At 35.0% G+C, this 16,872-nt stretch overlaps 2 protein-coding genes across 2 annotated transcripts; one reads left to right on the top strand and one right to left on the bottom strand.

The window, feature by feature from the left end:
- The first annotated feature begins 1,649 nt into the window (after positions 1 to 1,649).
- Positions 1,650 to 5,073, top strand: LOC136822606 (metabotropic glutamate receptor 7-like). Its single transcript, XM_067078874.1, has 2 exons — positions 1,650 to 1,800; positions 2,201 to 5,073. The coding sequence occupies exons 1-2, from the start codon at positions 1,692 to 1,694 to the stop codon at positions 4,918 to 4,920; spliced, it is 2,829 nt and encodes a 942-aa protein (XP_066934975.1). The 5' UTR covers positions 1,650 to 1,691; the 3' UTR covers positions 4,921 to 5,073.
- A 965-nt stretch (positions 5,074 to 6,038) lies between these two features.
- On the bottom strand, positions 6,039 to 14,085 carry LOC136822615 (protocadherin alpha-5-like). Its single transcript, XM_067078886.1, has 8 exons — positions 13,785 to 14,085; positions 11,299 to 11,513; positions 9,267 to 9,422; positions 8,745 to 8,951; positions 8,055 to 8,259; positions 7,476 to 7,768; positions 7,132 to 7,257; positions 6,039 to 7,007 (listed from the first exon to the last, which is right to left on the bottom strand). The coding sequence occupies exons 1-8, from the start codon at positions 13,882 to 13,884 to the stop codon at positions 6,777 to 6,779; spliced, it is 1,533 nt and encodes a 510-aa protein (XP_066934987.1). The 5' UTR covers positions 13,885 to 14,085; the 3' UTR covers positions 6,039 to 6,776.
- Positions 14,086 to 16,872: the final 2,787 nt, after the last annotated feature.

Genomic DNA, 16,872 nt, shown 5'->3' on the forward strand with positions numbered 1-16,872 from the left:
ATGGGAAGATCTTAACGTTTAAGAGTAATGTAATGTTGAATAGGTTACCCCATCTTTTAAAGGATTAAGTTTTTCATACCTAATCGGCCCTTTTGACGCCGGCCCTTTTCACGCCGGCCCTTATTACACCACGAGCCCAAAAATAACGCCAATAAGGGCCGGTGTAAAAAGGGCTGATAAGGTAAGTAAAAATGAAATGAAAGCCAATTTCCCAGTGGGGCTGAAATTATAGAGGGTCCCACCGGGTTTTGTGATACATGGGTGTTTGAATGGTATTCTTTAATTTCTGTCGTAAGTATACAAACTGGCGAGAGTGGACATTTTTTCATGAAGAGGGGCCTGTCATAGAATTTTCTTATAATAAATTGCATTTCCACACCTTGTTGTGAAACTTTAAATAGAATCGCCGAGTAAGATAATAATATATTTTCCTAATTAATTTTCGCTTTAAATTAATTTTATTTTTCTCGAATATGATGAGCAACAGGAGATTGGGTTATTTTACACACAAATAAAATAAAGTACTTCAAAAGAAATTCTCTTGCTACATCAACGGGAGCTGAAGAAATTTTAGAATACAATGGAGTCTCTTTATCTCAAACCTCTATAACTCATATATGTCTCCTTAACTCGAACAAGTTTCATGGTCTCTTCAGTTAACAATGCGTTACTCCATAACTCGAAATTTCATTAACTCGAACAAATTTGTGTTCCCCGCGTGTGTTCGAGTTATGGAGACTCCACTATATATTGAAATATTGATTGATAACACTGTTTATGGGTTTGTAAGACATTTAAGGCTCTGGTCTCCACTTTCGCGCGAAATGAGCGATAAAATTTTAACGTTTTTGTAAGGTCATTGGTTGGTTGAAAAATGAAGCAATTCCATTGGTCAAAATTAACGTAACGGTTAAAAGAAGTTGAACTTCCTTCAACTTTTTTTTTTTGCTTGCGCGAGACTTTTTTATGACGTAATCTTCTCTTCAGGCAAAAAAGGTTGAGAAAAAAACTGTTGCCTATTTCACTCGAAAGTGAAGACCGGCCTTTAGTGCATTTATAAAGTGTAGATCTAGTATTTATTACTTGCTGGGGTTGAAAGTGGAGCAATGGTCGAATGGTCAGGGCGTCAGCTCCTGAAACCAGGGATTCCTGGTTCGAACCCCGGCTTCTCAAATGTTCCATTCAGCTCATAGATTCATTGAGTTTCAAGCCCGAAGGGCTAGAGGTGAGACTCCTGGATGGTAAATGAAACCACTTATTTCCCATGCAGAACGCCCGCGCGTAGTTTTTACACAAACACCGGATTGAAAGTAAAATATATCGCTAGATTTCAAAAAATGTAGTTTTCCAAAACAAAGGATACAATCCGTCGTTATGATTACGGCGCGTTTTATGCGCGTTTTAGATGGGAAATAGGTGGCTTCAATTTCTCTTGCCTAAGAAGGGTTAAAGTTTCGCATCTAGCCCTTCGGGCTTGAAACTCAATGCATAGATTGCCAAACCGGGTAACCGGTAGATTCTTTGAAAACAAGCGAAAGTCCTAGATTTGCCCAGTAATCCACGTTAAATATCAACTCTAGAAATATCATTTTTTCGAAAAGTGCGATTTTGAAACTATGAATAATTTATTGAAAAATATTCACAGGTATAACAAAATAAAACTTTGCCAAGGTTGTGATTGGTCATCCAAGATGGTAGAAATGTCATGGAGAAGAATAAAAGAAGTTTTACCGATTGCAATCGTTGTCATTATCGGTGTGTTTCAATATGTAGGGAATGTCCAAAGTGTCAAATTCATAGGTAAGAATGGTTGGTCCGCAAATATATTTTTGCTACTAGTAATTGAATGGTTTCATTTTCTCCATTCTCGGTCCACCTTAGAAGGAAGGCTGTAACTTTTGGTCCTAATTGACGTAAAAGTTGTGTTTTGAGGTCATTTCCAGTCAAGGGATTTTGCCTGTGGTGTCAGTTTTTGAGTCCTAAAAAATTTCCCTAGGCCTTAGCAGAAAACCCCTCTTGCGAAAAACTATTTTAGTACTTCATTCATTCTTTGAAATTGACCAGGTTTGGTTGCGTCACATAAAAGATGTCACGAGTCCTAAAGGTTTGCCCCTACTAATTTAAAATCACTAATATAAAAAAGTTCCTGAAAAGTTGAGATTTTTGCGCGCACTGAGATACTCTTTCCTTTTCGTTATAGATAATGACACTTTTCCGATAACCGGGTTGGTATCCATACGGAACGATCGTTACGGGCGCGTCTCAAAGACCGGAACAATCATGATCGAAGCACTGAGATTTGCAATACGTCAGGTGAATCAGAAAAACCGAAAATTTCTCCATGGATACCGATTCGGGTTTAACAGATTTCATGATATATCCGATACAAAAGTTTATGAGATATCTGATATTGTTAAAGATCTGTTCTTAGAAGATTATCTATTCCTAGTCGGTCCTCATTCTTCAGAAACGTCATACGTGACGGATTTATTATCCGTCCCTTTCGGTATATCCGTAATTTCTTACGGCGCGACGTTTAGTGATTTCCCGCGAGTCTCTGGAGAGTCAAGTTATACGTATCGCACAGTTCCGTCCAATACTTTCCGTATCCAAGCTTTAGTGGACGTTGTAAAAACATTACGTTGGAATTATGTAAGTATAATCTCATCTTACGGTTATGACGGAGAAAGAGACGCACGTTACTTTACGCAAGAGATTATCAAAATGAAGATATGTTTAGGCAACATATACGATTTACCACGTAACACAAATCAACAACGTTATAAAGACATTCTAGAAGCCGTCGACGAAGACGAAAGTGCCCGTGTCCTACTTCTCTTCACCAATATCAAAGACTCCATGAATATCTTAAAAGCCGTCACAAAACTCAAACTTGAAAAACGTTTTTTATTATTCTGTGTCCTTGGTTGTTTGCACTATGATGAAGTCATTCGAGGAAACGAAGAGGCAGCACTTGGGATGTTAAGTCTTGATTTATATAATTACCCTAACTCTCAATTCGAAGAATATTTCAAAGCTTTAACCCCTGGTAAACGAAACAAGAGTTATTTTCGAAATTTTTGGGAACAACATTTTAATTGTGTATTAAATGCTTCCGCCCCAAATAAATTCAAACGCCCCACATGTACCGGGAATGAAAAAATGACCGATGTTGAGTTCCTGAAAGACGTGTCAACACATACGATAATTTCAGCGGTTTATGCTTTTGCCTGCGCCACAAGAAGTATTGTTCAGAAGTATTGCGGAGTGAACCATGAAGGTGGAAGTAAGACATGCTCGCAAGGTTTATATCCGAGTTCAACAGAAAAATATTTCGAGAAAGTTTTTGAATCATTAAAAAACGTTACTTTCAATGACGGTACACTTGACCTACATCGAGCCTTTGCGAATGTTAACTATAATGCGACCGATTTCGGTGATTTCAAAGATATTTCAAAATACGTTCGCTATGATGTCTTTTACTACGGTAACGAAAATAAAAACATTTTGATAGGACAATGGAAAAAACGGAGAGTCAGAAATCGTAAACGTGGATTTTCATCAACAACAGGTTCAAGCCTATCAAATTTTTTTCTCGGTGTCCAAGAAAACGACGAACGTTTCAAATCAAGTTTCAATTTGATGAATTCTCACATCGTTAAGAACTTAACTAATATTGTATGTAGCCCACCTTGTAAACCTGGACATTACCGTGTCCCATATGCTAATTTTGCAAAACGTTCGTGCTGTTTCACATGTAGCCCTTGTCCTGAGCATCATATCTCAATCAACGGAACATGCTCCCAATGTGCAATGACTGAAAAACAAGTCAACAATCAATGTGTCATGTTACCTCAAATATGGATTGGCGTGTTAAGTGATATCCCTTCCATCGTATTCAGTTTTCTATCAGTTCTCGGTGCAATATCAGTCGTTTTCGTAGCTTTGATTTTCGTACGTTTTAATGACCATAAACTTGTTCGCGCGTCCGGACGCGATCTCTTCTATATCATGCTATTTGGTATCTTCTTAACCTTTATCATACCGTTTACGGTCTTAACTAAACCGTCAAGTGCAGCGTGTGTAGCACGTGGTATATTGCCTGGACTCGCCTTCCTTACCTGTTACGCACCCCTATTCCTGAAGACAAATCGTATCTACCGTATTTTCCTGCACGGGAAGCGGACCGCTCAACCACCGAATTTAATCAGCCCGCAATCACAAATTGTTATCTTGTGTGGTATAACAGCTGTTCAAATTTTATTATCAAGTGTCTTTTTCGCCTCCAAAACACCGAACCCCGAACTAGAAGTAAATCCTGAACGTACCCGAATTTTACTGAAATGCAAAGGCGATTCAAGCCCGATCTTAATGTTGTTGAATCTTATCATATCTGTAGTGTTCATGGTGTCGTGTACCTTCCTCGCATTCAAAACAAGACATTTCCCTAAAAACTTTAACGAAGCAAAAGACATTGGTGTTACATTATACATAACATGTGTTATCTGGTCTGTATTTTTACCAGCCTTCTTTCTAACAGTACCTTGGAGATTGGAATTTGTTCGAGAATACCTTATGAGTGGATTAGCCATCGTGCTTGGTTATACGACCCTATTTGGACTCTTTGGGCGTAAGTTAAAGATTCTGTTTACCGGTGATAAAGCAGACGATAGTGCGACGCCAAAGGAACACAAGAACGTATGCAATAGTGTCGTGTCGCGCTTCACGTCAATCAGGCACCGTATTTATTCGGAGACGCCGTCAAACCATACGCATAACAATGGCGTCAAATTTAAAATGATTTTAAATGATTCAAAATCTGAATGTTCGTCCGAGAATAATAATGATTGCGAATCAACAAATTGTCGGACAGATGTGGATACAGCAATTGAAAGTGTTGTTGAGACGACGGAAACATAAGAACACGTTTTTTTTATAAGAACATCCAAAATTGTGAAGCCTTTTGATGTTCTTGAATTTTAAGCCTAAAATTGTTCTTAAGATGTTCTTATTTTCCTCATTTTGTGAGTATTTTAGTCCATTTTCCTAAGAAATTCGGTGTTTTAGAGTCTACAAGGCCTTAAAATGTTCTTAACTTGTTCTTAGCATTTTGGCCATGAAAGCCTTACGTTCATATATAGTTGGTTCTTATATAAAAAAAAACATGTACAGTGAATTTCAAACTAATTTTCAGTTCCCCTCAAGGGAAAAGCCACGTAAAATACTCTCTATAATCCGAATCTTTCTCTAATTTTGAAGATCGAATTAGAAAAATCCATTCGCTTGAAGATTGAACCCATTTTGCAATGAGACTATTAAGTTGAAGTATTTCTTTGGGACTCAATATTTGAAAGCAGATTCGAATATTTTTTTTTTATTGATAATTTTTTTTTTGTTTCTAAAAACCTAAATATATTGATATATTATATTTCATTTACAATAATTATTTTAATCTTTAAATTCTTTTTCTTTGAAAAAAAATATAACACGTGACAAAAAGTAACAATACAACAATACAGTGATTTCAAACACGTGATATTTTGAACACGTGATATTTTGAGCACGTGATATTTTGAACACAATACACCTTTTCGACCATAGCCCACCATAGTCACGCGGTCAGGCGCGTGCCACTTTATTATTTAATTAAACCCCTAAACTCGATCCAATCCTTTTTTTACACCATTTTCTATTGTCTATAGGTGCGAAAAAAAGACTGGGACGGTTTTAGGGTGGTAAAACGGACAAAAGATGCCCGTGCGGCAATTGGTGGCTACGGTCGAAAAGGTGTAGTATACCTTAACACTTATAACAAAGTAAGGATGAATTGAACAAAATGAAAATCTACAAGTTTTGAAAATTTTGCAACTTGATTGAGAATTCTGGTTTCATTAATTATCCATTTTCAAATCGTAGCACTTAGGGCTAGCTACATTTTTTCAAAGATTTTTAATGCTCCTGTACTTTTAAGTAAATAAATAAAATACAATACAATTAACTTTTAAAGGAACAAAAATACATCAACACTGTTTTGTTCCATAATGGTGTCCGATATTTGAATCGTCCGGAGTAAAAAGTTTCAACTTGTAACAAGTGCCTAAAGGATACTCTTTCATACAAAGTGTTCTATTTTTCACTAAAGCTCTATTCACATTACCCAATAATGTCGTCCATTTTTATAATGTGGTCACCAGCTCACGAAAGGTGCATACATTTACACCATAATTGTGCTGCGTGTTTCAGCAAGATTTGCGATGCGGGATTGCCATCTGTGCTTTTTCTGCATAACATAGTGTAGCATAAACATTACAAGTGCTCATTTTTTCACAATCTTTTGAATAGTAATTTTGATTGTAAAAGCTGTATTTGCATGTTTCAATAAATTATTGTTATTACCCCTTCAAGATGTGGTTAATAATTTTTGTCAATAATGCGCGTGATGTTTGCTTCTTTCTTCAACTGAAAACTGTCCAAAATAAATTAAAACGCGCTCGGCGCGCCATTAACAGTGCCTGCTGCTGTGGTAACGGTATTGCGTTGGTCTGCAGAATATTGTTGAGGAAATTCCAGTCTTTAAAATATACATATTATTTACATTTGTTTTGGATTTCTTCAATAATTTTCATTTTTATAGAATCCCCCTTCTTTTGTCCAAGAGAAAAGGGTGTTAGGAACAAAGAACGTTAGTTTCCCGCCATTTTTTTTCCATCCACACGCATGCCTAGTTTTCTTTTTAACATCAACCAAACTAAATGCCATCCTCTGAAACCATTACTTTACAGCTGCGTGCGTAATGCGAATAACGTGCACAAAAATAACACCACAGTGAACAGGTATTTATTCACATAGTCTCTACGAGCGTTTGAGTAGGTTCCGCCCCCTGACGCCCCAGAAATTTCTCCGTAACCGTTGATCACCTTTGGTCGGCGTTTGCTTCGATTTAAGTGGATATCAATTTCAGTTTTATCTGTGTATCTTTCGCTTGTCTCTCGTTCGGTAGCGTAAACCTGCAAAAAGAAGAAAATGAAATATTTTAATCGTGCTTAGAAGTGAAGTTATTCTCAAAATATTAGATGAACATTGAACTACGTTAAATGGACGTTGTTTTAACGTATGACATATTCTACTTACAAAGAATTTGAAGTGATCTTTGTCTTGTCGTCTCAGATCACCTTTTTGAATCAAGGTTCCAGCTTCGGAGAGGATTTCAAAATATTCGTTCTCATCCATCCAGTATGTAATGAAATTATTCTTCCACTAGAAAAAAATAAAAATGATAAAAATGATTAATATATCCAACAAGAAAAAGGCTTAAAAAGTCTTAAGTTGAAATAGGTCAGACATGTCATATATAAAACAAATAGGCACTATAATACAATTTCGAGTTTCAAGAACTATGGGCTTGAACTCGACGAATAGGACAAACTTTCCACAGAATAAAACTATGAAACTTCAATCATAAAAAAGTGACTCACCGTGACGTCATCATCATAAGCCTTGATATCTCTTGAAATAATTCGATCAGGGCTGATTTCATTTTTATCTTCATCCAACTCAAAGGAATAATGATCGTTCTCGAATTTTGGTCGATTATCATTCTCATCCTTCAATTTGATATTCAAATTAATCCGCGCGTACGAATCAACATTGTCCGCTTCGTATGCTTCGATTTGTAAAGTGAATTTTGGGTAGTATTCTCGGTCCAAGACTCCTTTAACTGTCACGTTACCAGTTTTGCGGTCAATTTTGAATAAGCCGTATTCATCACCTGAGGAAACAAGTGATACAAAAGTTAATAAACTGTGGCTGTTTAAAGTTGTACCTGTTTCACAATTATGTTACAGTTGTAAGCTTTGTAACTGGAAAGGATTCTATGCTCGAGTTATAATCACTTTTGGTGATTCGTCAATCTCCTTAAAACAATATTTATCCTAAAATATTCATCCTTAAGCATAACTCCCATAAGTATCTAAGCTGTTCGGTTATTTTATCAAATATTTCATAAACTTCAGGTGTTTTTTTACAAATATTTTTAAATTAAGATCGGTCCTTACCTGCTACAATAGCATAGCTGATTTCTGCGTTGATTCCTTTATCACCATCGCGCGCACTAACAATAGCAACCTGGCTACCGATAGGTTGGTTTTCTCTGATTTCTTTATTATGCTGGTGTAGCACGAAGAATGGTTTCATATCATCGACATCAATAACGTTGATCACAACTTTGGTTTGTTCGCTGAGGGCTGGAGATCCCGAATCCTAGAAGGAAATATATATTGATATCATAGAAATGTTTGAAATAAAATTTCTTAAATTATTTACAATGCTTCATTATAGCAAAAGAAGTTGTATTTAGAATTTGTAGAATTTGTAGCATAGTCAATAGACAGTAAACCTATGACTATGATTTCAGATACGCAGATCTTTGGTGATCCTAAAGTACTCTGAGAACCAAAAAGTCACATACATGGAAATGTGTTAATATTCCTTATCATATGATTGCATAGGACACAAACAGATTTACGGAAATGGAAAACTAGAATCCAATTCCAAACAATCTTTATCATTTTTTTAGGAAAATGTCGATGATGCCAGTAATGATGATTGCCAAGCTGGCTCAAAACGTTGTTTTAACGTTACGTTGTTTTAACGTTAATCTATTGTTCACAATGTCCATATAACATTAGGTTAATGTTGAAACAATGTATCAGCTGGGTAAGTATTTAAATCTTTTGGATACGTACCATAGCCATAACTTCCAAAGTATACGATGTCTTTTTCTCGTAATTAAGGGGTGCCCGTAATTTCAATTCGCCAGTGTTCGGTACTAACTCAAATTCTTCTGGGTCTTCACCGTTCTTATTGCGGAAAACATAACGGATATCTTTGTTACGTCCGGCATCCTTGTCCGAAGCAAAGATGCGAATTAATGTTTTACCGATTGATGTAGCCTAAAAGGGAAATTAAGTTAACTTAATGCTCCCTAAAACTTATAGACCAAAGTATTAAATGAGCTTGAATGAAGTGAAACAGCTTCCACTCGCAATCGACTTTTCTTTAAAATGACAATTTCATTCCAATATTGTCGGCTATAAGCTCAAGATTTTTCATTGACAACTCGAATCGAAAATAGCAGCTTAACGTTCCCAAAATTTATTAAATACTAATACGATTATCCCGATCTTTTACTCCGAGATATTAACATGGTAAATAGTATTTCAATTTACCAAAGCCATGCGTTTTATCCCGATTACCCCGATATTTACCTCTGAGACATCCACATGATAAGGTGTATTCTTGAAAATCGGTTTATTGTCATTTTCATCGAGGATATAAAGATAAACATCGAGGAAAGCTTCACGATCGTAACCTCCTTCGAACGAATCGGAAACAATGACTTGGAATCGGTATTCTTCTTTTTGCTAAAAACGGAAGATCGGGATTATTTGAATGATATGCCAATCAAATTGTAAACTGAATGTTAAATTTGGGACTACTTTTGAACATAACAGATGGAACAGTGAATAATTATATGCACTAAGGGTATACGTTATCACGCATATTTTATATACCACCAAGCTTTGATTATGTCATATTACATAATGCTCTAGTTACTAGTAATGTTTGTACTGTTTACGGCATTTTCCGCCATTTTAAAACGTGAGGGAAAGATTAAAACGACTTAAAACTTAATCCTATGCTGATTAGCTTAATTTGTAAAGTCTTATCTGAATGATACTAATAGCTTCCCAGCTGGCACACAACGTTGTTTCAACGTTCATCTAACGTTCACAACGTCCATATAACGTTAGATGAACGTTGAAACAACATTGTGTGCCAGCTGGCTTGTCACGAAATCTAAGGTTGAGGTTCTATTTAGGCAAAAATGATTTCGACTCTATAGGTTTAGGTTCTTAGTCAATCATGGATACTTGAAGCGTAGCAAGTCTACTGGACTGTAATGTACACGTTTCTTATAAAAACAAACTATATAAGAACAAAAGGCTTCGAAGGCCAAAATCCTAAGAACAAGTTAAGAAGGCTGGAAAAAAGACTCAAAAAATGGCGAAAATAAGAACATGTTAAGAACATTTTTAGGCTCAAATCTCAAAAAGTTAAGGACATCATAAGGCTTCAAAATTTTTTGATGTTCTTATAAAAGCAACGAATATTTTGATTAACTAATGAAATCGTATTCTGAATGAAGTACAACGTATCGATTAGGAACCACCTTTGATTCATTAGAACTTCTTAAAAACTACGTTTTAGAGGTATTTTTCATTAAAAAGCATTTTGAACATTTAAAAACATATATACCTTTGAGAAGTTTTCGTATTATGAAAATTTTATTTTGATCTAATCCTTTCCCACGGTTTGATAGCAAGGCTACACTAATGCGGAACTATGATGAAGAGCATTTCTTTAATCTTTATTCCTTATAAGGAAACTATTAAGCTCTCCATCATACAAGCTAAAAAATTAAGGCATTCCTCAGATAACTGCCCTACCGTTTTCAATCAAAAGAGTATTCAAGGATAAGCAATTTGTATGTAAATATGCTTGGCAGTGAGTAGTAGGAAAATTATATAGGTAATCTATATACCCTACTGCGAATGCAATGAAAAAGCTTTTGAGCACTTAGATTTTCTTCCTTTTATACTGGTAATAGGTGTTCGGGAGGAAAATCTTTTATAAGAATAAGGAGGCAATGACGATTGGCCATAGAAAACCAAAGTCCCTAATCTAAGTGGGTGTTTGCCCTAAGATAAGCATGGACCACCTTAAAGATCTAGTTTTCCCTTACGGAATCTGTTGTTTCCTGGACTGTTTGTTTTTCTAACCAAGATTATATTACTTTGTTTTTGTATTAAAAAATGCTTCAGAAATTTGAAAAGCTTTAGCAGCGAGCTCTATTATAGTTCTGCATTTTTATATCGCAGTTTGATACTTTTTAGGAGTATGTTTATCTCCATGTTATTGATATGTACATTAGTACCCATGCTTTTTATTTTCGCAAAACTTGGCATACCTTAATTGGCACGCTTTATATAGTAGTAGGAGGGTGTTATTCTGACCGAGACCTCTATATGAGTTACTCGAAGGAATCTTCTATTGTTTCAATTGAATTTTTTGGAGCATGCTATTTATATTTGATTTTCTTTGGGTAACGATACACTATTTTTGTAATGTCACAAATCACGCACCAACACTTTCAGGTTACGAAAAAAATCTCGTCTAGTCTAATCTCGTATGCAATGAACCCAATCAATGAAGTAAGAAAAATAGAGCTTTACTAACCTCTCTATCAGGTCGAATTTTCAGCCTCAATTTCCCATCTGTCAAACCGATTGTACAAATTTCTTCGCCCGCTACATCTAATTTGTACAAGAGTTGATCGCCTTCGTCGTCTTTCGCGTATTGACTGATATCATCCAATAGGAAGCCTTCTTTCGTGTTTTCATGACGTTCCAAAATGAGAGGGCTTTTGATGAAGGATGGCTTGTAATTATGATCTAAAAGAAGAAAAAAAATTTGTTATCTCAAGGTTAAATTTAAGTTTCTCGGGGATCTATGGTTTTTTTTTCGAAAAATGTTCAAGTACTTTTTCAAAAATTTGAAATTTTATGGAAATTCTTTAGTTTTCAAAAAAAATTAAACAGTTTAGATCTCTCAAAAGATGTGATTTTATTTCCGACATTCATGTAATATTCAGAACGCCCAATTTTGGTTTGTATATTCTCAAGCTCTACAATTCAAACTGTGTTTTATATATGAAAGACCCTACTAATTTTGGGTTGGCTTAGATAATTTGTTTAATTGATAGATGAGAGGGTGTTGCACCCTTGCTGTGGCCTTCTTTAGAATTTTGGTTGTCAATGTCAATTGCTGGGTTATTTTTCTGCAAGATTTTAGCTTCACTATAATCGACCATTAAGCTCTTAAAAATGGGTGGGTTTTAGATTTGCAAAAGTATTTAAAAATTAGCATTGGTTATTAGGCATGCACTATTTATAACCGACCATAAATGTTTGCCCTTTAAAGTCGTGATAATCAAAAACAATTACGAAGTTGTTTTAATAATTTTTGAAATGCCTCTTTGACGTGATTGGCTTATAAAACCAGCAAGTAAAACCAATTAAAAAAATGCCCAGTTAACTGTTTAACATGATCCCTCTGCACAGATTCTGAAAGAGTATTATGAAAATATTCAATACACTGTTTTGATATTGTTTGCTCCTAGTTTGACTGCGCGCAATCCTAGATTTGATAAAAAAAATGTAAATTTCTTTACGATACACAGTACCTTGACTTAGATAATCCCGATTTTGAGCATTGTGATCCGATTTGAAATTGTTGTTTAAATTTGATTTGTTATTTTGTTATGGTCGCTGAAGACTTTGTGACGTTTCTTTACAATAAATCGAAACAGCTATCTACTGAGATGAAAATCCATATCAGGGATTTACACGGAGCTACAGACTGATCCTTTTACAGTTGTTACTCCATAATTCGATTTTCAAGGCATTTTCATCGAATAAGGGAGCATATCGAATAATTGAGCGTTTCTCATTGACTATGGCTTTCAATATTATCGAATGGTAGGACGTCGAATTAGAGAGTGTTTCTTTAATTCGACCTGCCAAGCACATTGAATATAGAATTAAAGGATGTTTTATTAAATCTATCTATGATTGTGTCCAAATATCATAGTAATCCAAGAAAAAAACAGCATCAAATTAAATGTCACAATCTTTTAATAAGATTGGTTTCATATCCTGCTTCATTACTCTGATACAAGAGTAGTGTAGGTTAGACAGACATTTTGACCTCCCGTGGCACCCATAAGGCTCGGCCTCGCGTGAACACCGCTCTCCCAGTGTCGTTCGAGTGTCATGGTATACGCCATGGCTTGGTAGCTCGCGTCTGTCAAGTCGCAGTGTCTGTCAGCGCCGTGATACCTGCTCCTTAGTGGGTAGGACCAATCCCGAATGCATTCGGAGGGCTCGTATCTATCTATATCATATCCTGCTCCTGAGCTCTTTTAATCTCATTTTCGCATTTTCCAAAACGAAAGAAAATTGGATGGGTGGAGCCTAAAATCAGCAAGTCAAGCCGAGATCTTTTATTGGTCAAATATCCTGTCTCAGCGATAAAATGATAAAATAACAACTGATATTAACAGGATTACCCTGATCTTTGTATCAATTTCAGAACGCATTAAAAAGACATCCTATCATATCTACTTAAGAAGGTATTACAAACTTTTTCAATTTAATATTCTCCCTAATGTTACGATTAGCAATCTTATTAAAATGCCACTATCGAATGGGTTCTTTGGTTATGGAATCTGGTTATCTCTATGATATGGTACATATCATAGAGATATCTATATGGATGTCACGTATGTCAAACAAACTTGCCATAGAAAATAACAAGATTAACAAATCTTACAATATTTTTACGGTTTCATGCCCACACTCATTTAGGGTCAAGTTTTCTTTTTTTATCCTTTTACAACTAACTGATTTTATGGTTTCTTCGCTGTGATTTAATTAAAATTTCAAGCAATCACCAAGTTGCCAGACCAACGGGGGTCAACTAGACGTAGAAAAAACGTTATGTGCCCGCTTCCAAGGTGAACGTTTAAAAATTATTAAACGCATCGATATTTCATTATTCATCTCGATTATCCAACCTCGGTTAAGGATGTTTTAACCGAAATCCTTTTAAGATTTGCCTCGATGACCCTGATAAAAATAACAATGTTTTAACCAAAAACTTACCATGGTGTTGACGTTTTCTTCTGGGTATTCTGGGTCTTCTTCCTTCCACCAAAGAGGTAGCGATGGCGATCAAAATCAATAAAATAAATAATTTATGCATCTTCTTCAAAATAATTAATGCCAATAATTTAAACCAATAAGAATCTTTGAATCTTTTTCTGTATTGTTTTCTTTGATTGCTTTTCTTCTTGCTTCTGCTTTTGTGCCGTGGGTGTTTTCAGATTTTTATGAATTTTTTATGTCGTGTTTTACTTAGTTGCAGTTCTTCGTGTGAATTTGTGCTAAGTATAATTCTTGTTCTAAAGATACAAAAGAAATAATTTCAATGACATAGGGTCAATCCATCCAAGGACATTTGGACAAATTATAGCATCATAGAAAAATAATTGATCATTACAACCCAGTGCCGTAGCAACTGGGGGGGCAAGGGGGGCTATGCCCCCCCAATAATTTTCTCAAAAATGGTTATTTTGCAAAATGCAAAGTTTTTCTTTTTTAATTTGTCATAATTGTCACAATTGAGTGCATTTTCAAGCAATCTAGAGCTCAAATTTTCAAAATTTTTCCCCTCGGGCCAAACCATGGTTGGCCCTCGTGGTGTCACTAAACTTCAGCCCCCCCAATATGGAAATGCTTCCTACGGCACTGCAACCAATGTTTCAATTTAGACCCCAGGTTTGATCATATTTCAAAAAATCATAACATTATACCACCAAGTATAACTTTTCAAGATAAAAATAGATTCAATCAAAAAATTTGGGATAAAAAACCAAGCGTATCTAAAATCATGATTTAAATTTCCGAATATTTGATCCATTTTGTAAATGAAAGCCCTCCAATATAATCATAAAATATAATCATTTCGTTATCTCTTACTCTATGGTAGTAAAGAGTAAAAGCAATAATGAAGCCTCAACTAAAAAACCTAACAATTATATACATTCACTTAAGCCAAGCCAGTCAGCCACCCACGAACTCTACTCTAAGACGTCGCGTCAAGCTCGTGCGACCGTCTACGGTGAACTAAAGTCGTGCGAATAAGCCATCCATTAAGTTTTCAAGGATAAAATCAATCGATTATTACGAACTTTTCATTCCGCTATGTAAAAACAAGTCATTTTAAAATGGTAGGTATTCATTATCACCTGACAAAGGATACCTCCTGTGTCATTTTAATATCAAAATAAAACCCGTTGTATTAATTTCTCCTTTGATTCAGCATTCCACAGTTTTTATTAAACATTACACTATTAATTTTATAAGCCTTATTTTTTCCTTTCCTCCTTTTTTTTCTATATGGTCATGATATATCTTTAGGAGTGGTATTTTCCGATACGTAATTTATTTTGTCAGCCATTTTTGATTTTATATACAGCACCTGACCCCGAGAATGTAGTAAACCCCGAGAATGTAGGTTTCTCATTTTTTAGCATGGTAGCCCTAACGATAGTTCAACTTCATAAAAAGTTGTTTCAGAGCATACTGTTACATATTACTGATTATTTCTAGACATAAAATTTTAACTTGAATTTATTTTTTCAGGCGAAAATCTGAATCGAAGTTGATTGGATACTACTCGAATTGAGAGATTTTTTAAATAAATCCTTTCTAAATCGAAATCTATTGGAATTAAGTTATGATGATAGGGTATTTTCTTATTCCTAATCAACTAAAGAAATGTGGAAAATAGTCCATTTCAATATTTATTGTTCAAAGTTAGATATTTTAACGAAAATGTTTGACCTACCTTTTGGGGTTAGTTGACCTACAATTTGGGAGCCTTCATAACCCGACATAAAAAGTCTGTCAAATTATATAAAACTTTTTTGTTGTACTTTCATAACATGAAAGTATAACCTGAGAGATGATTAATGTTGGTATTTTAAGCTTTTACGACGTGTCCCAGACCCGCTGGGACCCCAGCCCAATCAGAAAATTTGCCTAAGTTTGGAACAATAGAATTTCTATCCCCATCGGGAATTTAGTAGAAATGTTTTGACCCGATGTGGGAATAGTTCCACCGGGGCTGCGAGGCAGGGGTGTTGTTACATTATTCACATATTTTAACACAGAATCTTCAACCTACAAAATAAAAACAACTTTCTTGTCTCTTCTTTTCGTCCTTTCTTTTACTTTTCATCATTTGTAGCACGATAAAATTAATATCTTTGTTAATTTTTTGTCAGAGTATATTTCTAAAGTATGAATTTCACTAAGAGTACAAAAATTTCCGATGAATACTGAAATTTCGCTCTCAGCAACCGAATCTTTTCACCTACATTCTGGGGTTAAAAAGCGAAAAAATCCAATTTTCAGAATAACAAAAGCTCTTTAGAATATTGTTTTGGCATAAAATATTTCTAAAATTTCCTGTTATAATTAATTCAATCGAAAAAATATCAACATTTTACTATTACTAGATTTAAAGCCATAAAACCAAACCTACATTCTGGGGGTTATAACGAAAATGGGAGTCAACTTCAAGGACCAAAAAAATTAGCCTATCTATCAAAAGTAATGAAACTAACCACTGGGAAAGGATTTTGGGAGTTCAAAATTTCGTTTAAAACATTCAATATTTTTTTAAATGCAAATCTACATCTCTCAGGTCTGATTCAAATTTCACCTACATTCTCGGGGTCAGGTGCTGTATTAGCAATTTGGTTATGACAACTTTCCTCTTTATTTTATCACAATGATTCCTCTGCAATTTCATGATTTTTGTACTTTTGTAAATTTCTGATTTTTCATACTTTTTGAATGTATAATTTTTTGTTGACGGGATAATTATCTTTCGCCTTAATATAAGAACCGTTCCTTAAAATCACAAACAGTAGATAATGTTGTTTTGGCTGAATAAATATCCTACTGACTGAAAATTAGTCTTAAATGTGAATTTCGCAAATATCAACGCAACTTTCATTTAGCACTTACCTTTACAAAAGATGTATTCAAGGTGTTTAAATTCGAGCCTGAACTTCCAAAGTCCTTGGTTGTTCTTATAAAAAACGTGAACAAAGTTTGTGTGTACCAATCCGATAATCCTAGATATAATGGGAATAATTTCTTATTTTTTCAAGCTCACGAG

Source organism: Clytia hemisphaerica, unplaced genomic scaffold (genome assembly GCF_902728285.1).
Source record: "Clytia hemisphaerica strain Z4C2 unplaced genomic scaffold, Clytia hemisphaerica genome assembly, whole genome shotgun sequence".
Lineage (NCBI taxonomy): Eukaryota > Metazoa > Cnidaria > Hydrozoa > Leptothecata > Clytiidae > Clytia > Clytia hemisphaerica.

Coding starts and splice junctions, on each gene's coding strand:
- LOC136822615 (XM_067078886.1), bottom strand. CDS start 13,884: ATGCATAAATTATTTATTTTATTGATTTTGATCGCCATCGCTACCTCT. Junction 7,258..7,475: donor CTTATGATGATGACGTCACG/GTGAGTCACTTT, acceptor ATTTTTTTCTAG/TGGAAGAATAATTTCATTAC. Junction 7,008..7,131: donor AAGATCACTTCAAATTCTTT/GTAAGTAGAATA, acceptor TTCTTTTTGCAG/GTTTACGCTACCGAACGAGA.
- LOC136822606 (XM_067078874.1), top strand. CDS start 1,692: ATGGTAGAAATGTCATGGAGAAGAATAAAAGAAGTTTTACCGATTGCA. Junction 1,801..2,200: donor CCAAAGTGTCAAATTCATAG/GTAAGAATGGTT, acceptor TTTTCGTTATAG/ATAATGACACTTTTCCGATA.